Raw genomic sequence first — 24,073 nt, 5'->3', positions numbered from 1 at the left:
CAGGTAGTTAAATTATTTGTGGATCTCTCAAACTTTTGGAGGCTTGGTTTGAGAGATCTACTTTGGTTTTACATTTGGTACTAGAGCAGATTCCGTCATCTTGGGTCGTGGTCTTCTCTCTGAAGGTGTGACCCTCCTGGGATTTTAGTGGTGTATTCAGAATACATACCAAGTGCCTCTACCCTGGTGAAGTTCAAACTCCAATCTGTCTCCCCTTCAATGAGCAGCAGTTGAAATCTCAGTCTCTGCTCAAATTTTGTTGGTCTTTTCAGCAGTTGCTTTCCTGGAGTCTTGCCCATGCATATGCAGTTATAAGTGTTGACTAAGGGTTTTAGGGGACTTTTTAAGGCAGACTTGGTGCGTCTATACATCCTGGGATTTCCTCCTTTTTCTATCCTCTCTGGTAGCCTGAAGATTTTGTTCTCAAGCTAACTGAGGATTTCTCCTAGATTTCTTCTTCCTTTTTTTTTTTTTTTTTTTGCAATGTTTTGGATCAAATTCAAGACATAACGCATGATACTAGGCAAATGCTTTTCTACTGAGCTACGTCCCCAGCCCTTCTGCTTGATTTCTAGCAGGCCATTTGTTACCCAGACTGGAGTGTGCACTTGGGGAACAATCCATTCAAACACTGATATTTACCCAGTGTATTACTTTTCTTTCAAAGATCAAATCCATCAATTTCTACCTGCTTTTGTTCGTCCTTCAGTGCCTTCAAATAGTGGTTTTGTGTCTCTTGTTCAGAGTTCATAATTCTAATCTGTCTGAAATTTGTTTGTAATTTCAGATATTATATGTTTTTTTTTTTTGCTTTTTATTTATTTATTTATTTATTTATTTTTATTGTTGGTCGTTCAAAACATTACATAGTTCTTAATACATCATATTTCACAGTTTGATTCAAGTGGGTTATGAACTCCCAATTTTACCCCGTATACAGATTGCTGTATCACATCAGTTACCCTTCCATTGATTGACAAATTGCCTTTCTAGTGTCTGATGCATTCTGCTGTCTGTCCTATTCTCTACTATCCCCCCTCCCCTCCCCTCCCCTCCCCTTTTCTCTCTCTACCCCTTCTACTGTAAATCATTTCTTCGATTTGTATTATCTTGTCTTACCCCTCCTTTCCTCTTATATGACATTTTGTATAACCCTGAGGATCGCCTTCCATTTCCATGCGGTTTCCCTTCTCACTCCCTTTCCCTCCCACCTCTCATCCCTGTTTAATGTAAATCTTCTTCTCAAACTTTCGTCCCTACCCTGTCCTTGTTTACTCCCCTTATATCAAAGGGGTCATTTGGTATTTATTTTTTAAAGATTGACTAGCTTCACTTAGCATAATCTGCTCTAATGCCATCCATTTCCCTCCAAATTCTATGATTTTGTCATTTCTTAATGCAGAGTAATACTCCATTGTGTATAAATGCCACATTTTTTTTATCCATTCATCTATTGAAGGGCATCTAGGCTGATTCCACAATCTTGCTATCGTGAATTGTGCTGCTATGAACATCGATGTAGCAGTGTCCCTGTAGCATGCTCTTATTAGGTCTTTGGGGAATAGACCGAGAAGGGGAATAGCTGGGTCAAATGGTGGTTCCATTCCCAGCTTTCCAAGAAATCTCCATACTGCTTTCCAAATTGGCTGCACCAATTTGCAGTCCCACCAGCAATGAACAAGAGTGCCCTTTTCCCCGCATCCTCTCCAGCACTTATTGTTGTTTGACTTTCTAATGGCTGCCAATCTTACTGGGGTGAGATGGTATCTTAGGGTAGTTTTGATTTGCATTTCTCTGACTGCTAGCGATGGTGAGCATTTTTTCATGTATTTGTTGATTGATTGTATGTCCTCCTCTGAGAAGTGTCTGTTCAGGTCCTTGGCCCATTTATTGATTGGGTTATTTGTTATCTTATTGTCTAATTTTTTGAGTTCTTTGTATACTCTGGTTATTAGGGCTCTATCTGAAGTGTGTGGAGTAAAGATTTGTTCCCAGGATGTAGGCTCCCTGTTTATCTCTCTTATTGTTTCTTTTGCTGAGAAAAAACTTTTCAGTTTGAGTAAGTCCCATTTGTTGATTCTAGTTGTTAACTTTTGCGCTATGGGTGTCCTATTGAGGAATTTGGAGCCCGATCCCACAGTATGTAGATCATACCCTACTTTTTCTTCTATCAGATGCCGTGTCTCTGATTTAATATCAAGCTCCTTGATCCATTTTGAGTTAACTTTTGTGCATGGCGAGAGATAGGGATTCAGATTCATTTTGATGCAAATGGATTTCCAGTTTTCCCAGCACCATTTGTTGAAGATGCTATCCTTCCTCCATTGCATGCTTTTAGACCCTTTATCAAATATAAGATAGTTGTAGTTTTGTGGGTTGGTTACTGTGTCCTCTATTCTGTACCATTGGTCCACCCGCCTGTTTTGGTACCAGTACCATGCTGTTTTAGTTACTATTGCTCTGTAGTATAGTTTGAAGTCTGGTATCGCTATACCGCCTGATTCACACTTCCTGCTTAGCATTGTTTTTGCTATTATGGGTCTTTTATTATTCCATATGAATTTCATGATTCTTTTATCTATTTCTACAAGAAATGCTGCTGGGATTTTGATTGGCATTGCATTAAACTTATAGAGAACTTTTGGTAATATCGCCATCTTGATGATGTTGGTTCTGCCTATCCATGAGCAGGGTATATTTTTCCATCTTCTAAGGTCTTCTTCTATATCTTTCTTTAGGGTTCTGTAATTTTCCTTGTATAAATCTTTCACCTCTTTTGTTAGGTTGATTCCCAAGTATTTTATTTTTTGGGGGGATATTGTGAATGGAGTAGTTGTCCTCATTTCTGTTTCAGAGGATTTGTCGCTGATATACAGGAATGCCTTTGATTTATGCTTGTTGATCTTATATCCTGCCACTTTGCTGAATTCATTTATTAGTTCTAATAGCTTCTTTGTAGACCCTTTTGGGTCTGCTAGGTATAGAATCATATCATCTGCAAATAGTGATAATTTAAGTTCTTCTTTTCCTATTTTTATGCCTTTAATTTCTTTTGTCTGTCTAATTGCTCTGGCCAGTGTTTCGAGGACTATGTTGAACAGAAGTGGTGAGAGAGGGCATCCCTGTCTTGTACCAGATCTTAGAGGGAATGCCTTCAATTTTTCTCCATTCAGAATGATGCTGGCCTGTGGCTTATCATACATTGCTTTTACAATGTTGAGGTATGATCCTGTTATCCCTAATTTTTCTAGCGTTTTGAACATAAAGGGATGCTGTACTTTGTCGAATGCTTTTTCTGCATCTATTGAGATGATCATATGGTTCTTATTTTTAAGTCTATTGATGTGGTGAATAACATTTATTGATTTCCGTATATTAAACCAGCCTTGCATCCCAGGGATGAATCCTACTTGATCATGATGTATAATTTTTTTGATATGTATTTGAATCCGATTCGCCAGAATTTTATTGAGGATTTTTGCGTCAAGGTTCATTAGAGATATTGGTCTGTAGTTTTCCTTCTTTGAAGTGTCTTTGTCTGGTTTCGGAATCAGGGTGATGTTGGCCTCGTAGAATGAATTTGGAAGTTCTCCCTCTTTTTCTATTTCCTGAAATAGCTTGAAAAGTATTGGTGTTAGTTCCTCTTTAAAGGTTTTGTAAAACTCTGCTGTATACCCATCCGGTCCTGGGCTTTTCTTAGTTGGTAGTCTTTTGATGGTTTCTTCTATTTCCTCTATTGTTATTGGTCTGTTTAGGTTGTCTATATCCTCCTGGCTCAATCTGGGCAGATCATAGGACTCAAGGAATTTATCTATGCCTTCACTATCTTCTATTTTATTGGAGTATAAGGATTCAAAGTAATTTCTGATTATCTTCTGTATTTCTGAAGTGTCTGTTGTGATATTGCCTTTTTCATCCCGTATGCTAGTAATTTGGGTTCTCTCTCTTCTTCTCTTCGTTAGCATGGCTAAGGGTCTGTCAATTTTATTTATTTTTTCAAAGAACCAACTTTTAGTTTTGTCAATTTTTTCAATTGTTTCTTTTGTTTCAATTTCATTAATTTCAGCTCTGATTTTAATTATTTCTTGCCTTCTACTTCTTTTGCTGTTGTTTTGCTCTTCTTTTTCTAGGATTTTGAGATGAAGTATGAGATCATTTATTTGTTGGTTTTTTCTTTTTTTGAGGAATGAACTCCAAGCAATGAATTTTCCTCTTAGAACTGCTTTCAATGTGTCCCATAGATTCCAATATGTTGTGTCTGTGTTTTCATTTAACTCTAGGAATTTTTTAATTTCCTCCTTGATGTCTTCTAAAACCCATTGATCACTCAGCAACCTATTGTTCATTCTCCAGGTGATGCTTGATTTTTCCTTTCTTCTTTTATCATTGATTTTCAGTTTCATTCCATTATGATCAGATAAGATGCATGGTATTATCTCTACCCCTTTGTATTGTCTAAGAGTTGCCCTGTGACATAGTATATGGTCTATTTTTGAGAAGGTTCCATGTGCTGCTGAGAAAAAAGTGTAGCTACTTGATGTTGGGTGGTATAGTCTATATATGTCAATTAAGTCTAGGTTGTTAATTGTGTTATTGAGTTCTATAGTTTCCTTGTTTAACTTTTGTTTGGAAGATCTGTCCAGTGGTGAGAGAGGTGTGTTGAAGTCTCCCATGATTATTGTATGGTGGTCTATTAGACTCTTGAACTTGAGAAGAGTTTGCTTGATGAACACAGCTGCACCATTATTTGGGGCATATATATTTATGATTGTTATGTCTTGTTGGTGTATGGTTCCCTTGAGCAGTATGAAGTGTCCTTCTATATCCCTTTTGATTAGCTTTGGCTTGAAATCTATTTTATTAGATATGAGTATGGACACTCCTGCTTGTTTCCGAGGTCCATATGAGTGATATGATTTTTCCCAACCTTTCACCTTCAGTCTATGTATATCTTTTCCTATCAAATGCGTCTCCTGTAGACAGCATATTGTTGGGTCTTGTTTTTTGATCCATTCTACTAGCCTGTGTCTCTTAATTGGTGAGTTTAAGCCATTAACATTTAGGGTTATTATTGAGATATGGTTTGTTCTTCTATCCATATTTGTTTATTGATGTTACTAAACCTGATTTGTTATCCTCTTTGACTACTTTCCCCCCTTTACTGTCCTACCTCCCATTGTTGGATTTCAATGTTATTTTCCATTTCCTCTTCCTGTAATATTTTGCCAAGGATTTTTTGAAGAGATGGTTTTCTAGCTGCGAATTCTTTTAACTTTTGTTTATTGTGGAAGGTTTTAATTTCATCTTCTAACCTGAAGCTTAATTTTGCCGGGTACAAGATTCTTGGTTGGAGCCCATTGTCTTTCAGTGTTTGAAATATGTTATTCCAGGATCTTCTAGCTTTCAGAGTCTGTGTTGAGAGATCAGCTGTTATCCTGATTGGTTTACCCCTAAATGTAATCTGCTTTCTTTCTCTTGCAGCTTTTAAAATTCTCTCCTTATTCTGTATGTTGGACATCTTCATTATAATGTGTCTAGGTGTGGATCTCTTATGATTTTGCACATTCGGCATCCTGTAGGCTTCTAGGATTTGGGATTCTGTCTCATTCTTCAATTCTGGGAAGTTTTCTCGTATTATTTCACTGAATAGGCTGTTTATTCCTTTGGAATGGAGCTCTGTGCCTTCCTGTATCCCAATGACTCTTAAATTTGGTCTTTTGATATTATCCCATAATTCTTGGATGTTCTGCTCATGGTTTCTTAGCAGACTTGCTGAGCTGTCTATGTTCTTTTCCAGTTGAAATACTTTGTCTTCATTGTCTGATGTTCTCTCTTCTAAGTGATCTACTCTGCTGGTAGTATTCTCAATTGAGTTTTTAAGTTGGTTTATTGTTTCCTGCATTTCTAGAATTTCTATTTGTTTGTTTTTTATTACCTCTATCTCCCTGTGAAATTGATCTTTTACTTCCTGGATTTGTTTGTCAAGGTGATCTTTCATTGTCTGATTTTGCTGTCTCATGTCTTCCTTGAGACTCCAGATCATCTGAAGCATATATATCCTGAACTCTTTATCTGATATTCCATCTGTTGCAGCTATTACCTCTTCTAAAGTTGAGTTGACCTGCATTGCTTGTGGTCCTTTCTTTCCTTGTCTTTTCATACTGCTCGCGTTTCTTTCTGCTTGGTGCAACTGTTGTGTTTTTGAAATTTACCCCCTATTTATTTATGTTGCTCTTGTATAGTTGAAAAGTCTCCCTTGCAGGTGCAGGCGGCGGCTGTGCCCCTACTCCAATTGGGGTGACGTGTCTACCACGCTGGCGTCTCTCTGGGCCTGTTCCGGGAGTGGAAGGCGGCTCTGCTCTGTCCCTATTCCAATTGGGGTGTCGTGACTACCATGCTGGCAGGTCGCTGGGCCTGTTCCGGGCGTGAGCGGTGGGCTTGGCTGGCGGGATTCCACCTAATGGCAGTCCCTAACCTCCCTGCTTGCAAATTAATGGCTTCTCTGAGGCGCCACGCCTTCTGTAGCTGCGGGGCAGGCCGCGCGAGTCAGTTGGCTTGGATCTCCGGGGTCCTGCTGCTGGCTGTTTTGATGTTGCAAGCTGTTGGAGAGTGGTGGTGTATCCTTCAGCTTTCCCGGATGGTGGCCGCTGACTGCCTGGATGGAGTGTCCGCTGTGGGGGATGGGATGGGACTGTACCGCTTCCTTCCCCTTTTGAGATCCTGTGCTCGGCCCAAGGGTCCGTGTGGGCTTGGCTGGCGGGATTCCACCTAATGGCAGTCCCTAACCTCCCTGCTTGCTAATTAATGGCTTCACTGAGGCGCCACGCCTTCTGTAGCTGCAGGGCAGGCCGCGCGAATCAGTTGGCCTGGATCTCCGGGGCCCTGCTGCAGGCTGTTGGGATCCCTGGCACTCTATCACTTTGATTTTTTCTGCTTGCCCCTCCCCCAGCGCTGGCTAGCCAGGTTTCGTTTTGGCTGCTGCTGGGAGGAGGGGTTGGAGGTCAGGTGTCTCTAGTTTCCCCCTAGTCTTTATGGAGGCTCAGCTTGATACTCCCTCTCCTGGCAAGCCTAGGAGAGATTTTATGCGAATTCCCGCTGTCTGGGGGGTGAGCTGAATGACACCAACCTGTTTTGATGTTGAACTCTGAAGGAGAGTGGCTGTGTATCCTTCATCTTTACCGGATGGTGGCCGCTGACTCGATATTATATGTTTAAATAAGTCCCCATTACCTGCCAATTGCTTTTGGATTCTTTCAGAATACACTGTGGTTTTTTTCAAGTTGTAATATTGGTGAGAAAAGAATGAGTCTGGTTGTTGCAGACAGATGGTATCAACATTCTCTTGAGATTAATGACAGAGACATTTGGGTACATCAGTTACTGAGTCAGAAAGTATTCTGACATTAGTGGTGCCCTTGATGATCAGCAACACAGATGCAAAAGAGGGCCAGAGTCCAGGAAAAAGTCACCAGGATGTAAGCATCCATTCAGACAGATGCCATGCTGAGCACTCTGAAAAGCTAATCTAAAAAGTCCTCTAGAGTTGAAGAGATTGGCAGTGTGCAGATTTTAATGGAAGGAGCTCTTCCTGTGCAGCCTCCTGCTGAGTAGTAAAATTCATGGTTTAAGGGACAGAACGTGGTCCATGCCTTTTGTGACTGGCCATTGTCACGTGGGAATAGTGAAGGAGAATTGGCCTTCAGCCTTTCTTATTTGAGAAATTAGACTTTTGGCTTGGTCTGAGAGAGACTGTACCATGTTTATCACTGGTAAACGAGAAAGTATTTACCAAAATAAGAAAACAAGGACAATGTAATAAGTTTTTCATGGACTAAATTTATTGGATTTAGAGGCCATTCCTTATCCTGGTTTATGTGCTTTATAATTTGGGGAGATAGGGAAGAATCATTCTTCAATGAAGTGATGGTGAGAAGACATGGTGGTATTTTTTTTGTTGTTGTTTTTTGTTTTTGTTACCAGGAGTTGAATCCAGGGGCACTTAACCCCTGAGTTATATCCCCAGCTTTTTTAGTTTTTATTTTGAGACAGCCTCTTGCTAAGTTGCTCAGGGGCTCACTAAGCTGCTGAGGCTGGCTGTGAACTCACAGTTTTCCTGCCTCAGCCTCCTGAGCCCCTGGGATTACAGACATGTGTGACAGCTCCTGGCTTGAAATGGTGGTTTTTAAAAGAGGTTTTTAACAAAATAAATTAAAAGTTGTTAACCCTACACAGCTATCCACACCCTACTCCCCACCTCTGCAAACAAAAATTTATGTTTTGAAATATTGACAAATTCATGAAATCTAGAAGCTTGAGAACCAGTTCTAGAAGTGTAAAAAAATTTTTTTATTGATCATTGGGGCCACTTTTGAAATGGTGCCTAGTAGGGCTAGTGAAATGTGTGCTGATTTGCTAGCCTTGACCTTGCTCTGTGCTTACAGCGTTTTCTCTTTGGGCTCTCACAACTGAAGCAAGATGAAAAATAGCCATGTGAGACCTGCAGCGTCCTGGGTCCCACCACATGGTGGCATAAAATGAAACAGGCCTGGCCTCTCAAGGTCTCACAGGATGGGGGCCACAGCCCACGCATTAATAGTTCTTTTGAGCTAGCCCCACTCATCTCCGTCTTCACCCTTGAGGAGTCTGGTACGAGATCAGCCTCTTAAAGCATCATGGTTACAGCACTCTTCTGCTGCTCTCAACTCACTCCAACTTATTCTGCTCTGGACTTGGTTGAGGTAACAAGTTTAGACTGTGCTTATACAAAGTCACGAAGTCACAGGTGCCAGAAGGGGTTGCTGCTTAGGGTGTTAGGAATTCACAGCCTGACATCGTGCACATTTCTGACTACACACATGCTGGATTAATTTTAACAAATAGAAAGGAGTTAAGAGAATGACAAAAATGTGTAGGTTTTGATTTATGATGAAAGTTGAAAAGAATGTTTATGTTGGCTGAATGGCAAAAAGTGTGGGGGACGGGGCGCGTCTTTAGAAGTGTCTGGAAGGTATGTAGACCCGAGAAGAGGAAGAGAGGAAAGCTGATTTAGAAGGGCCCAGGGGATGAAATTGAGATCGAGAGGTTGCCATCCAAGATGGGAAAATCCAGGGTGAATTTTAAGGTTGATTTTCAGGACTGAAATCTGTTCTCTTCAATTCAGCCTCTCTAGAAACTGCTGACAGCCCTAACCCACAAGTGACACAGAGCGGGCAATTCCATGATTCTGTGCTAAGACACCAGGCTTGGGTCCTTTTATTCTTACCATGTTTCTGGGGAAGGGAGACACCTCCGGAGCATTTGCCAGACACTGTGGCTGTCCCAAGCCTCACATTTATGTCCCAGTGAGCGCAGGAGCTGTGGTTTCCTTCTCTTCTTTCGCACTGGGGAGGAATACCAGGGATTGAACTCAGGGGCACTTGCCCACTGAGCCACATACCCAGATGTATTTTGTATTGTATTTAGAGACAGGGTCTCACTGAGTTGCTGAGCATTTCACTTTTACCGAGGCTGGCCTTGAACTCGAGATCTCCTGCCTCAGCCTCCTGAGCTGCTGGGATTACAGCATGCTGCACCCAGCTCTTTCTCTTGACTTGGGCAACTTTAAAGGGTCTCTTTCTCTTTAGGGAATGTAGGCTAGATAAGAATTAGATCCCTAGGCTGAAACAATGTGCAGGACAGCCCAAATAAAAGACTTTACCATGTTTGACTACCAGAAGTTTCCCTTTGTCTCAACTTCTCTGAAGTCGGCATGTTATTACTATTATTATTTCTGATGATAATAATAGGCACTATCATCTCCATTCATTAAATGTCTCCTCTGAGCCAGGAAGTGTCACCGGGGTTTTCAGTAGACCTCCAAAGGACTCATCATCATTTTCATTTTACAAATGAGGAAAAAGAGGCTTAGTGAGGATGTGACCAGCCCAAGGCTATGCAGCTAGAAAGGGGCAGTTCTAGATTTGAACCCAGGACTGTTCCCGTCCCCTTTTTCCTCCCTGTCCCCAATTCCTGCACCTTCTGAAACTTCAGCTTTCCCCTGCTTGCTTCCCACTTGTACACTCCCTTCTCCCCTCAAGTTAGTCCCTGGTTCTCGAAAGCTACTGTCCTGTGGGTGTGAGGAGTCTAGCTTGTGACATGCATTAAGGACCCAGTAACTTTCAAGTGCACAGATTTATACTGTAACCAGCCCTGCACAGTCTGGCACAGCGCTCCAGCTGTCACAGCTTATTTTTGGCATCACTTTCTAATCCTGACTCTGCCCTTAACCCTTCTCTCAGTGTCGGCCTCACCCACAGGGTAAGGGTTAGCCCAAGCTGCTTTCTCGTTCTCCTGTCTTATTGAATGTATCTATACCATCAGTAGATACTCCTTACTTTGTCCCCAGAAAATAAATGAAGGACATGGTCCTTTGGGTTTGGACTTCCCAAGTCTTCTCTCCACATCAGGCTGGATGGTACCGATCTGGGCTGTCTTGTTCTTCAGAACTTTGTTCCAACTCAGATTGATTCCTCTGTGGCTGTGGAGCCCTTCCAAACCAGTGCTAGTTGACACATGCTAGCTGCTGGGAAGTCGTGACACCTCAGCTGGTCCAGTAAAGATCTACCATCAGACTGGTCTGGGTTTGAATCCTTGCTCTACTGTTTACAAATGATGTGATTTTAGGTGAGTGAACCTCTAAGTTGCAGTTTCCTCATCTGTAAACTTGGTATGTAGTTGTGCCCACCACATCAAGTCATGGGATTCAACAAAGTAATCTTTCTAGAGCTTTGGTGTAGAGCAAGCCCTCAATATGCACTGGCCATTATTATCATTATTAACTGTGAGTTCGTTAACACGCGCTGTCTCACTGCCTAGATTGGCTTGCTGGCCTTTGATCAAGTCTCTATTTTCTTATTGCTCTCTGTTGCCTTGACTTCTCTCTGTTTTTTTTTCCTGTCTCCTTCATACCCATTCAAATGTCATCATTGGCCTTTTTTTTTTTTTTTGGCTTAAGTGACCTCTCCTGTCTTTAAAATGCTACAAATCATAGGCTTGTAGAACTATAGAATTGTATAATTGGGAAGAATCCCTTCTGCCATGGAAAACCCATTGTGGTGGGCTAGTTATTTATAGAGCTGGGACTAGATGCCAGATTACCTGGTGTTCTTTCTACAACATTTTTTCCTTACCAAAACTTCACAATGTGTATGTAGACAATTAAAATACCATCTGCAGCTAATTGCAGGGGATGAAGCGGGAGGCACTTCTATCTAAGAGCACATTTCCCATCTTTCCTGTCATAGCAGGGATCTTAAGACCTGAGGTTTTGTGGGTAGAGTTATATTCTGGTGCTGAGACTTTTAGGAATCCCTGACAATTAAGTGGAAATTGTCTTCCTATTCAAATAGTTCTTCACTCGAGTGATACACCCATCAAAATGGTGCCCTTCTTTACACCAACCCTGCCTTTTTTTGTTAACCTAAATTTCATGCATCTACTTTCTTTCTTATTCAGCTCATCTTTTCACTAATATTAGGAGAAAAAAATAGTACAGTGAACAGCACACACTCATCCCCTAGCTTGAACTGTTACTAGCATTTTGCCTGAATTATAATTTACACAATATTTAAAAATATAATTGTTATGTTTTATGTATATTTTTCTGAGTTATTTCCACAAAGTTAGATATCATGTTACTTAAACACTTGAGCATATTTCTCCAAAAAAGGACATTTTCCTAGGAAAAAAATGCCACATAACATCATGTTATGCAGTCCGTATTCATTTTTCCCATTTGTATCCAAATGTCTTTTATAGGTAATTTTTTTTTAATCCAGGATTCAATCAAAAATCACACCATGGGGCCTGGGTTGTAGCTCAGCTGTAGAGCGCTCACCTAGCATGTGCAAGGTGCTCAGTTCAATCCTCAGAACCACATAAAAATAAATAAATAAAATAAAGGCATTGTGTCCAACTACAACCATTACATTTTTCTCTCTTACAATCTCTTTTTACTTTAGAGTAGTAGTCCCCCAACCACCACCACCTTTTTATGGCATTGGGTTTTTGAAGAGATTGGGGTACTATTCTATAAAATTTCACACATTCTGGATTTGTCTTATTGTTTCTTCTTAGTGTCATTGAATTTATTCCCCTCTCACCTGATTTCCTGGAAGCCTTAATTAGATTCCAGTGGAACGCTGCAGTCGGAGTTTCCTGGATGGATGTCACTTCCCATCATTAATGCTTGCTGCTACGTCGGATCTTTAGGGTAGGGTGATGATATACATCTCCCTGGCACCTCATATGTGATACCTGGGACAGTTCTTTGTGACTATTAGAATGCCCACTTCTTCCCAATCTTTCACCTAACGCTTTAGCATCCATCCATGATCAGTTTTTATTAAGATGCATCCATTTCGACTTGAGAGAATTGGGATTACTCACAGGGATTCGTTGAAAGCTCACATGATCCGTTACCTTCCTTAACCTTAAATCTACTGTGGGAAGACTTGGGTCAGATCCAGGGTTTGGGGCAGGATGAATAAACGGGACAGATTGGAGGAGCCAGTGCCAGCCCCTGTGTGGTCTGCACCCATTAGTAAGCATCTGTCATCTGTCTTCTGGATTAAGAAAGGGAAGCTTGTGTTTAGTTAGGAGTCCAGGTTTGAACGTGGGAGTTGTCTGCTCCCTAGAAGCTGGAAGCTGTTTAGGTGCGGCATTAGTGCTGGATCCTGCTTAACTAAATGTCTTTCTGTGGGGAATTTATGGGAGTGCTGGAACTGGCTTTTTGAAACAGGTTGCTGTTTGGATTCAGAGCTCTCAGCTGGTTCATATTTTGGGGGTGGACAGCGGGGGTTTCTCCAAGACTCCTGAGAGTGTGGGGGAAGTTTCTAAACTCAAAAGGCTCCTTTTTTGGCACTGCCAGCATCTTTTCTGTGTAGGCATCTTAAGAATCTGGGGGAACCATATAAAGATCAGAAATAAGTCTGGCCTGAAAAGCTCCCTCTGACACGGTCATTCCAGTTGGTTGAATCCCGGCCCATTCGGATGGGACCATATAAAGAGGCCATTTCCTGAATTTCCCGCGCTCTGCCTCGCACAGGCTCCTTTTTGTAGAGAGCTGGTATTTCAGGACCGCGGTCACGTGCTCGCAGCTCCTCACTCGCCCACGTCCCTGCCCCTGTTTATTTTTGGAGCAGCACATTTTTGCCTCTCTTCAGGAGCTATGCAGGGTCCTGCCCCCTCCGTCCATCGGGCGGCAGCCCCGGCAAGCTCTGCTCATTTCCCACACTCCGAGACGTGACTCCGCTTTCCAGGGAGAACAGAGGGATGCGCTGCAAGGGCTACGTCACCCTTCCTATTTCTGTCCCTGTTGGTGTTGCATATTTTAAGACTCTTTCTATTTAAAAAAAAAAAAAAAGTTGGGGTAATGTTACCTGGCAGTAAATCAGCCAGAATTGGAAATTGTTTCTCCAGCTGACATCTTGGGGCTGTGCCCCTGGATCTCAGAAGCAGAGTCATTTAAAGAATAAATCAGTGCTTTTGAATTTTGTAGGGTCGGGCCTTCTCTTACTTATGGCACTTAAGGTCATTTGAGCTCTAATCTTATCCAGTTTTTTCCCCTCTCCTCCCTATTACAGGGATAACAAATCAGTTTCTTCCAAAGCACACCCTGAAACTAATTGGCAGTATGCCCCCAGGTGTTTGGTTCTGGAGATGGGTTCCAGGAAGAAAATGCCCTGTTATAGCCCCAAAGATTGTATACAGAGAATGTGAGCACACAAACCCAAGAAAAAATAAGCCCTGCATTTATGTCTCCTCTGACCCTACCTGAAAGGGAAGGACCCTATCTCAGATGGAAGGGTCCCTGACTAAAGGGTTTCAACTTCTCATCAGTCCAAATAGGGACCTTTGAGCTGGTGGTGGCATTCAGGCCCCTGCAGGTCCCAGCATCCTGTCTGCCACCTCTGGGAAGAGAAAGCACAGCAGTTGTGGCAGCTAGAAGGAGTCACCACAGTGGTCTGGTCTAGGTGTATGTCCTGTGTTTCAGACTGCACCAGGGAGGGAGCCCTGGGACTCTCTTGGGAACAGAGCTAACAAGGTGTCTAGACATCACCAGAGTTCCTAAGGAGAGCAGCCAGGCATTCAGGGGCTGACCGTGCTAAAGGAACCACCAGACCTTTTTGATGACCTGACCAAGAACAGCGTCTGCTTCTGTTTCAAACAGGTCGTTTGCACTCAATTTCAAACCGCGGCATTATGATCTTGTTACATCAGCTTCCACTTAAGGCCTGTATGTAAAAGTAATGGATGTTGAAGGGCTCAGCCCAGCGGTTTTTCCCAGGACCCCCACCAAGATGGTGATGAAGTACGTGCTACCCCTGGTCCCACTCTACCCTTGGATCCAGTTGCTTTTGGAATGCTTTCTCCTTTACCTTTCCAATCCAGGGCAAGCCCCAGTTCCCATAAAGCTTCTTTGGCCTCTCTTCTTGTCTGGACTTCCCTGGTGGGTAGAGTTATTTTTAGCTTTTGGTCATGTATTGCAAGCTGTGTGCATGCTCATCAGAGCGCTGCTTTAATGATGCCCCAGGAGAAAGTGGCCCCGTAAAGTCCTCCAGGGTGACGAGGAAACTGCAGAAGTCGGTAGTGCTGCCCTGTGGCTGAGAAACTCCACCTCAGCTTCACCTTTGGACCCTGGAGGGTCCTCTCCCTGGAATAATGCCAGGACTCACTCCCTCCCACCCACCACCTCCATCGTGTCCTCCTGGATTTCAGATTGATCCTGACCCAGTCACAGAGTTCACCTACCTGATACTCCCTGAATTCTACCTCTCCTTGACCTCATTACTGAGTAACATTAGGGGACAGGGTGATGTCGTCTTTTTTTTGTTGTTGTTGTTAGGACAGTGCCCAACTCCATAAAAAGGGAACAAAGTTGAATTCTAGGGAAGATCCTTTATAATTTGGCAATAGTAGTTAATTAAGCCTGCGTCATCCAGCCAGGGCATCTGTATGTAGACATGACAGAAACATTTCCAGTGTTTACAGAAACATTTCCAGGCCTAGGGCCCAGAATTCTAAACCATGAACAAGTGGAAGGATTCCCCATCAGGAGATTGACATCTCCCTAGATGCTCCGGCCTCACTTTGCAGAGAGCTAAGTTCTGCTTCTCTCTCCCCATCTCCCCCTGCCTCAGTGCCCTCCTGAGGCTTGCTGGCAGTGGGGTAGGGTGAGCAGAGAGGACCCCAGTAGTCTCTAGCATGTTTCACTCAGGATTTCTTTGTACCTTTTCTGGGCTTCCTCTCCCAGGAGCTCTTGATGTTTGGGGGAAATGAAAATCAGCAGCCTATACAATTTTTATAATATTATGTCAACTCTTGAAGGCATCTGTCCTTAGTAAAGAAAACTTCTGATTTTAGAACTAGTTATTAAACTGTACCAGATATGAAGGAGTGACTTGTATGTGCTGAGCTTTTTGCAGCTGCCAGCACCATTTTGTAATGGGGAGAAAATGAAAGAAAACGTGGCTTTGTGTTTCCTAAAGCAGAGAGGACCCTCACTCACCCTCCAGTAGCCATGGCTTCCTAGGGATTGGTTCAAGGAGACAAAGCAAATCATTTTGGGTTTTAGACTCTTAGGGAGCTCTTTTAGTCAGTCACGTGACACCCATTAGTAGAGTAACTCCCCCCATTGATTGCATATTTTACTACACATGGTCTACCCTGTCCCATGTGGGTATAAGTAATAATGATGGCAGTGATCATGGGAAAGCTAGAGCTCTTGTTATGTGCCAGGCACTGTTTGAAGCTCTTAACATGGAGTCACTGATTGAATCCTCCCCAGTTTTCGGTGCTCCTCCTCCATGCCGCCTAATCTTTTGCAATCCCGTCCCAGTGCAGTCTCTGCTCCTCCTGTTGTCATTGTAACACACCCTACTATAGAAGGTAGAGGTGGTGTTAGGAGTCACACGTGCCATCTCCTGTTGTGGACCCTTGGCATTGTATAGATTGGGACACTCCCCACATCGTGGCACCATGGATTTTACTTGGATTCCTCTGCTCTTCCCAACATCTGGAGCAAAAGAGAAGACGGCAGAGGATCCTGGCACTGGGAATCTAGTTCAGGAGCCACACACCCAGGTGTCAGTAAGTGAAAGGGACTAGGACTAAGGCGGGTGTGCTTTCAGTTTGCACACTGAACACGTAAGAAAGATCAACACGCTCCCATTTTTCTCATTTCCCATTTTTTTCAAAACATGTAACATAGTTTTCATTTTCCCACTTTAGGTGTTCGTAGGAACAAAGAGAGAATTCTATACTGAGAGAGAAACAATAGCGCAATGCAATAATAATGGATGGCAGTGTCACTTAAAAGTAAGGAAGGAGACAGAAAGGGAGGGTGGGACCTGTGGCAAACTGCAGTACACGAGTCCTGCCTAGAGGGGGCAGCTCCTGCTCAACCCAAGCATTACTGGATATTCCAGTTTTTCACAAGCTGGAAAGTGACTTTTTTATGTGGAAATCTTCCATATTATAAACGGTAGCTTAAATTTAAAACAAAAACAAAAAATTGTGTGGCCAAACAAAACATGGCTATCAATTTATGACATTACTTACATTATCACAAGATGGTCCTATCCTTGGGTAAAGTATAGGGTATTATTCACAAAAGCACAGGAAAGATAACTGCAGGCCAGGCTCAGGGGATCTCAGTGTAGTTCAGTTCACTTTATCATTTTGTCTCCCCAGCACTGTACCTTGTGCATTGGAAGAGTTCCAGACAGGGTCCTTGGATTCTGCCTACACCCACCTCTGGCTTGTGGCGTTCTTAGGTTATTCGGATTCTAGGGTCCTTTTAGTTCCAGTGTGAGCCACCTCGCCTCTGTGCTTCAGCTCCAGATTCCTGGGACAGGGAATCCAGCTGGTTCTGATTGAGTGTTGTACAGCCCTGGCTCAGTCAGTTGTGCAAAAGTGAAGGGGAATTATGGGATAGAGGGCTTCCCCTTCCAGCCTATGGATGGAGGATTATGGAGTGACCCGGGAAGCAGTGGTATAATCAGTTAGTACATCTTAGAATTTCCCTCCTGCATGGTCAAACAGTAGGTGGTTTCCACTTCAATATTTGTATTGTTGCTGAGGTATATGGGAGCCTTCAAGCAGCTCTCGCCTGCCTTTGGCATAGAGAGCTTCAGTTTGTTTTCTCTGAAGTGCTACTTACATTCCCAGAGGCTAAGTGGATGCAGGCATCCCAGGATTTGGATTTGCAACAGTGATTCCAGCAGGCTGCGGCTCAGGCAGCCTGTACATAGAGTACATGTAACAAGTACATGGAACCCATCCTTGGCAGGCTGGAGCGCTACTTGAGAAGCAGGAAAAAAGACATATCTTGGTATAAAATTACAATATCAAAAGTATAAAGGTGTTAAGGCACTTTGAAGGGGATATTCACTTTAAAAGTTCCAGGTGTGGTTTTAAGCCACTTTAAAAAAGGAGGCCTCTGTGACACACAATGTAGTCCAGGGGTCAACAAACCATGTCCTTCCCTCCAAACCTGGCCCATTGCCTGTTTCTGTAAAGTGTTCTTGAACCCCAGCTACACTCCTTTGCATGCTTATCCCTGTGGCTGTTGTAGTTACACCAGAAATCATAAGACCCACAAAATTAAAAAAATGTGTTTTTATAGCCCTTGTAGAAAGTTCCCCCACCTCTCTTCAGTCCTTTTATCAGTGTACCTCCTTAGACTGAGAGCCACAGTTATAATTCTATAAATTTCTCAGAAAAAGGAAATTGACAGTTTCAGAAACAATCTTGGGAAAATGCTGAGCAAGTCAAACTAGGCAATGTTCTATCTTGTTTTACCCCCCTCAAGCAACCTAGTGGATTGGTGGTTGTGCCCTTGGTATTTTCAGTTAAAACGTGCTGGACAGGAATTCATTGGGTTTCTGAATGTGTCCATTCTAGGCAAATAGACTTTGAACCCACGAATTATGTTTATGTCTTCGAAGCAAGGCTCAGTCATATCTTTATTACTTTCATATGTACTCTACCATTTAATTCCTTATTGCTGACCATTTTGGTTGTTTCCAACTATTCATTGAAGCAGCATTCATGTTCCTCTGGTTATTTCCTTGGGATAAATTCCTGGGATTAGAATCACTGGCTAAGAAAGCAGGAGCAACCTGGAGCAGACCTCAGTGTTACAGTTAGTCTGTGCTTGGTATACATAGGGCCCTGGGTTCCATCCCCAGTGTACACACACAAGTGTGAGCATTTTTAAGTCTTTCAGTGCACATCTGAGAATTGCCCTCCACGAACACTGTGCCAGTTTATCTATCCACCAGGAGGCTCTGAAAACACCCAGATTTTCATAGTAAATTAGAAAGCTTACTATATATTTTTATTCATATACATTTTATTTTTGTATTTTTCTCAGGGAAGTGCTTTGATACACTGACTGTTGGTTTAGGTGACCTGAACCTCAGCCACATTTGAATGTGCACATCCAGTGACTATCATTTTGGCTTCTCTTTCATCACAGGCTCCCCCTCCCAAGCCTCCTCGCAGGCTGGGCGGCTGGGCGGATGATTCCATGAAAGCGTCAAAGTGAGTACCAGCAACTCCTGCGGATGGGTGGCAGTGGGCGGGTGGGATGGGGGTGTCACTCCTATGTTGTTGCATTATTTTTTTGTAGCAGCTTTATTGAGATAGTATCAATTCACACACCAATCATTCACGCATCACAGAGTGCAATGTGATCATTCTTCGTAGAGGCATAGAGTTGTGCAACCATCATCACAGTTAATTTTAGAACATTTTTATCACACCACTAAAGAAACCCTGTATCTGGTAGTAGTCAATTTCCACGTCCCCCATGCCCCCAACCTCCCAGCCCTTGGCAATGTCAACTTCTGACTCTGATTTGCCTGTTCTGGACATTTCTTATCAATAGAATCATATAGTCTGTGGTTCTTTTTATGCCTTGCCTCCCTCTGGGCATAATGTTTTCAAAGTTCATTCATATGGTAGCATTCTGTGTTCTTGACTTTCTAAGCAGAATGGAATTGCCTGTTAGTTATTGTGGGTGAATTCTGTAGTTTGTCCACTCCACACTGTTCATTCACAGAGAATGGTACAGGTGTACCACCACCCTGCCTAGAAGATGTCTTGTGTTTACTGTAAGCTGTTGCTGCAAGCAACACAAGTATTGATGCTATGACCATCCAGTATTGTCTCATCGACCTATCTTCTTGCTTCAGAGTTCCTGGGAAGAATAATCTAATGTCACAGTGCACGTGGCAGCACTATCTGAGCAGCATGGGACTTGCATTGTGGGGCTGAGGATGCAGATTCCATTATCACATAGCTGGATGGTGTTGAGCAAGGTGTTTACCATTGCTTAGCCTCTGGATGGATGTATTAGTGCTCCCTATGGGATAAGGATTGAAGAAAATTAAATATGCAGTGGGAATGTGGCTTAGCCTTCCTGGCCTTTCTACTGCTTATACCAGAGGCTGATCCCTTGTTCTGTGTAGAGAGATGGCAGAGTATGGTGGTTGAGAGGCGCAGGTTTTGGAACCAGACTGTATGGTTTTAAATCCTGTCTGTGCCATTTATTATCTCAGAGACCTTGAACAAGTGTTTTAACCTATCTGGCCTCAATTTCTTCATCCCTCCAAAGAGTTGCAGGACCTTCTACATGAAGGATCTGTTTGGGAGAAGCAATACTAGGTCAAGAAAAGCAAAGGTTATTTGAGTATCAGGAATCTTCCTTAACTGCAAGTTCCATTAAGAGCCTTAAGAATAGGCGTATCACTTTGCCAAAGTCTTAGCTTTTGGTGTTAAGAATTGGACATAACTATGAATAAGATCCTCTGGAGCTTCTATAAGCATCTGGGAATGCTCGTGACCTAGAGTGGCAACTGGCCCTCTTGGACCATCTAGAATGAATATCCATGTCTCTGAAATAGTTTCAGAATCCTTGTTTTGAGTGAGGAGAGAGCAGTCCTCCACCTTGCTGCCACATGTCCTTCCTACGTTCCTCCCACTCTCAAAAGGGCAGGATTTGCCTGCTCATCAAGATGTGGCAGTTATCATCTCTCCTGTTTTTCCCACAGGAAGCAGCATCACAATAAGTTTAAAACTGTGGACATCTGGTTCAGACTCACCTAGGTTGAAATTCAGGTTTCAGCACTTAGCTACTTGTATAAACTTGGGGAAATTACTTACCCCTATAAAGTAGCAATAATAATACATTTTGGGAAGAGTTATTCTGAGGCTTGAACATATGATAGAGGAAAAGCACTAAGCGTGATACTAGTACCTGTGATTAACAGTGGTGCATAAGAAGGTAATAATGCAGGCCTCTGAGCTCTGCGACTGTAAAACATGGAAGTGTCGTATAACGTGGTTCTAGAGAGTGGCCTCTAGAATATGACATGATGGCTGCTACCTTTAGCCACTTCTGTTAGCCTCTGTGGATTTTTAGGGATTTTAGAGCAGGTAGCTTTCAGACTGAACAGGTTTCCACTGCGGTAAGTCTTTGTGATTCCTTGTGGTTTAATCCATCTCTTAGTTTACCTAGGCCAGTCTGACACCAAGAATGCTATGTGAAGGCTGAGACTTTTTCTGGTCCTTGCCTTTCGTCCCATTTTATAGCTGCAGTGAGTGCAGTCATGGGTTCCTATGAGTTGGAGCGAACCAGTGCTAAATGTCTGTTGGTTCAGAGTCCAGTTCTAAAGTCAAGATTACATATCGTGTTGGTCCTTAATCCATTGCACTAAGTCTTTTTTTTTAATTTTATTTTTTTTATTGGTTGTTCACAACATTACAAAGCTCTTGACATATCATATTTCATACATTAGACTGAAGTGGGTTATGAACTCCCAATTTTACCCCAAATGCAGATTGCAGAATCACGTCGGTTACACATCCACAATTTTACATAATGCCCAATTAGTAATTGTTGTATTCTGCTACCTTTCCTATCCCCTACTATCCCCCCTCCCCTCCCCTCCCATCTTCTCTCTCTACCCCATCTACTGTAATTCATTTCTCTTCTTGTTTATTTTCCCATCCCCCTCACAACCTCTTATATGTAATTTTGTATAGCAATGAGGGTCTCCCTTCATTTCCATGCAATTTCCCTTTTCTCTCCCTTTCCCTCCCATCTCATGTCTCTGTTTAATGTTAATCTTTTCTTCCTGCTCTTCCTCCCTGCTCTGTTCATAGTTGCTCTCATATCAAAGAAGACATTTGGTATTTGTTTTTTAGGGATTTACTAGCTTCACTAAGCATAATCTGCTCTAGTGCCATCCATTTCCCTGCAAATTCTATGATTTTGTCATTTTTTATTGCTGCATAGTACTCCATTGTGTATAGATGCCACATTTTTTTTATCCATTCATCTATTGAAGGGCATCTGGGTTGGTTCCACAGTCTAGCTATTGTGAATTGTGCTGCTATGAACATCGATGTGGCAGCATCCCTGTAGCATGCTCTTTTAAGGTCTTCAGGGAATAGTCCAAGAAGGGCAATAGCAGGGTCAAATGGTGGTTCCATTCCCAGCTTTTCCAAGAATCTCCAAACTGCTTTCCAAATTGGCCGCACCAATTTGCAGTCCCACCAGCAATGTACAAGAGTACCCTTTTCTCCACATCCTCGCCAGCACTTGTTGTTTGACTTCATAGTGGCTGCCAATCTTACTGGAGTGAGATGGTATCTTAGGGTGGTTTTGATTTGCGTTTCTCTGACTGCTAGAGATGGTGAGCATTTTTTCATGTACTTGTTGATTGATTGTATATCCTCCTCTGAGAATTATCTGTTCAGGTCCTTGGCCCATTTGTTGATTGGGTTATTTGTTATCTTATTGTCTAATTTTTTGAGTTCTTTGTATACTCTGGATATTAGGGCTCTATCTGAAGTGTGAGGAGTAAAGATTTGTTCCCAGGATGTAGGCTCCCTATTTACCTCTCTTATTGTTTCTCTTGCTGAGAAAAAACTTTTTAGTTTAAGTAAGTCCCATTTGTTGATTCTTGTTATTAACTCTTGTGCTATGGGTGTCCTATTAAGGAATTTGGAGCCTGACCCCACAGTATGTAGATCGGAGCCAACTTTTTCTTCTATCAGACGCAGAGTCTCTGATTTGATATCAAGCTCCTTGATCCATTTTGAGTTAACTTTTGTGCTTGGTGAGAGAAAGGGATTCAGTTTCATTTTGTTGCATATGGATTTCCAGTTTTCCCAGCACCATTTGTTGAAGATGCTATCCTTCCTCCATTGCATGCTTTTAGCCCCTTTATCAAATATAAGATAGTTGTAACTTTGTGAATTAGTCTCTGTGTCCTCTATTCTATACCATTGGTCCACCCGCCTGTTTTGGTACCAGAACCGTGCTGTTTTTGTCACTATTGCTCTGTAATATAGTTTGAAATCTGGTATGGCTATATCGCATGCACTAAGTCTTAAATGAAAGGTAAGCCAAAAAAATATTTTTACCACATCATTGGGGTTCTTTCCACATCAGTTTCTCTTATGATATACACAGGAATATATTTTATTTTTCTCAAAGAAGAAACATTAAATTTCTTTCCAGTTGTCACTTTCAAAATAGCACTATTAAAATTTTGTTCCTGTTCTTTTTCCCCCTTTCCCTTACTTCCTCCAGCACCTCTCCTCTACTTTTCCCCCCTAAACCATTTGAAAGTAAGTTGTAGATGTCATGACATTTTACCTCCAAATATTTCAGCATGCATCTCTTAGGATTCAGAACATTCTCCAGATAATCACAGTATCATGAACTCATCTAGGTCATTGCATTGTGATTTAATAATATTTAATAGATAGTTTATATTTAAATTTCCCCATTTCCCCACCAAAGTGTCGTTTATGGGTCCGGGACCCAGTCAGAGTTCATACATTGTATTTGGTGCTTGTCTCTAGTCTCTCTTGACCTCAGCACAGCCCCCAGCCTCAGCACGATGTTGCCCTTTTGAGGAATGCAGGCCAGCTGACTTGTAGCATGTCTCACACTCTGCATTTCTCTAAATTGTTCATGATTAGATTCAAGTTGAAGGTTTTCGGCAAGAATGAGTGATACTGCATGCTTCTTGGCATATCAAACTGGTTCTTTATTGGTGTTGCTGAGTTTGGTAACTTGGCTTAGGTGGTGACCTTGAGAACTCTCCAGTGTGAAGTTTTCTTTTCTTTTTTTCCCTTTATGATAATCAGTAATCACTATGGGGTGCCGCTTTGAATTATCTCCACAGTCTTTCACCTAGTGGTTTTAGTATCCATTCATATGAGTCAGTCAAGGATTGCAAAATGTTAATTTTCTAATTCCCTCCTTTATTCTATATCAATTACAGGGGTTTTTGGTTTTGTTTTTGTTTTTTAATAAAGAAGAGCTTTTATTTTTCTCTCTGAATTACCTTTTTTAAAAAAAAAAATTGTAGACCCATGGATTTTATTGTTATTCACTGTGTTGTAGTTCATTTCCATAATTTTTTTCCCATAATAATAATGATTAATGCTCAGATTGTCCCAGGTTAACAAGGGAACTCCTTCAGAGCGGCCTTTATACCTTTGCTATTCCTTATTAGTGTTTGAGCACCTGCTTGCTTTCTGCTACAGTAGTCATATTCCAAACTTGCATTGTATTTTCCTTGTCTAGTCCTTGAGTCAGCCACTGCTCCAAAGAGCATTGGCCCCTTTGGTGGAGAACACTTTTAGAATTCAAGACCTGAGCACACACCGCTCATTGCTCTTGGGACAGCATTGCTTCTAGGCTCCTTCAGTGAACAGAGCTGGGAAACACATTTTTTAAAATAGGCTCTGTCCTTTCACACACTTGAAGTAGTTTTGTAATTACATCACTAATGAAATACCAATAAAAACCTCTCAGTAAAGCTCAAGATTTCTTTGCAGTTCTTCATGTCCTTAAAATATATCACACTAGGGCTGGGATTGTGGCTCAGTGGTAGAGTGCTTGCCTAGCATGCATGGGGCCCTAGGTTCGATCCTCAGCACCACATAAAAAATAAATGAATGGAATAAAAGTATTGTGTCCAACTACAACTAAAAAAAATAAATATTA

General features: G+C 42.1%; 1 protein-coding gene across 1 annotated transcript in view; it reads left to right on the top strand.

Moving 5' to 3' along the window:
* Ift43 (intraflagellar transport 43) overlaps positions 1-24,073 on the top strand; it is a 92,738-nt gene that overhangs the window by 19,977 nt on the left and 48,688 nt on the right. Inside the window, exon 5 of the mRNA XM_026402094.2 lies at positions 18,521-18,585. Coding sequence (XP_026257879.2) covers positions 18,521-18,585 — 65 coding nt within the window. The remainder of the gene's footprint in view (positions 1-18,520; positions 18,586-24,073) is intronic.

This window comes from Urocitellus parryii, chromosome 6 (genome assembly GCF_045843805.1).
Source record: "Urocitellus parryii isolate mUroPar1 chromosome 6, mUroPar1.hap1, whole genome shotgun sequence".
NCBI lineage: Eukaryota > Metazoa > Chordata > Mammalia > Rodentia > Sciuridae > Urocitellus > Urocitellus parryii.
This window is presented reverse-complemented; position numbering and strand designations above follow the sequence as displayed.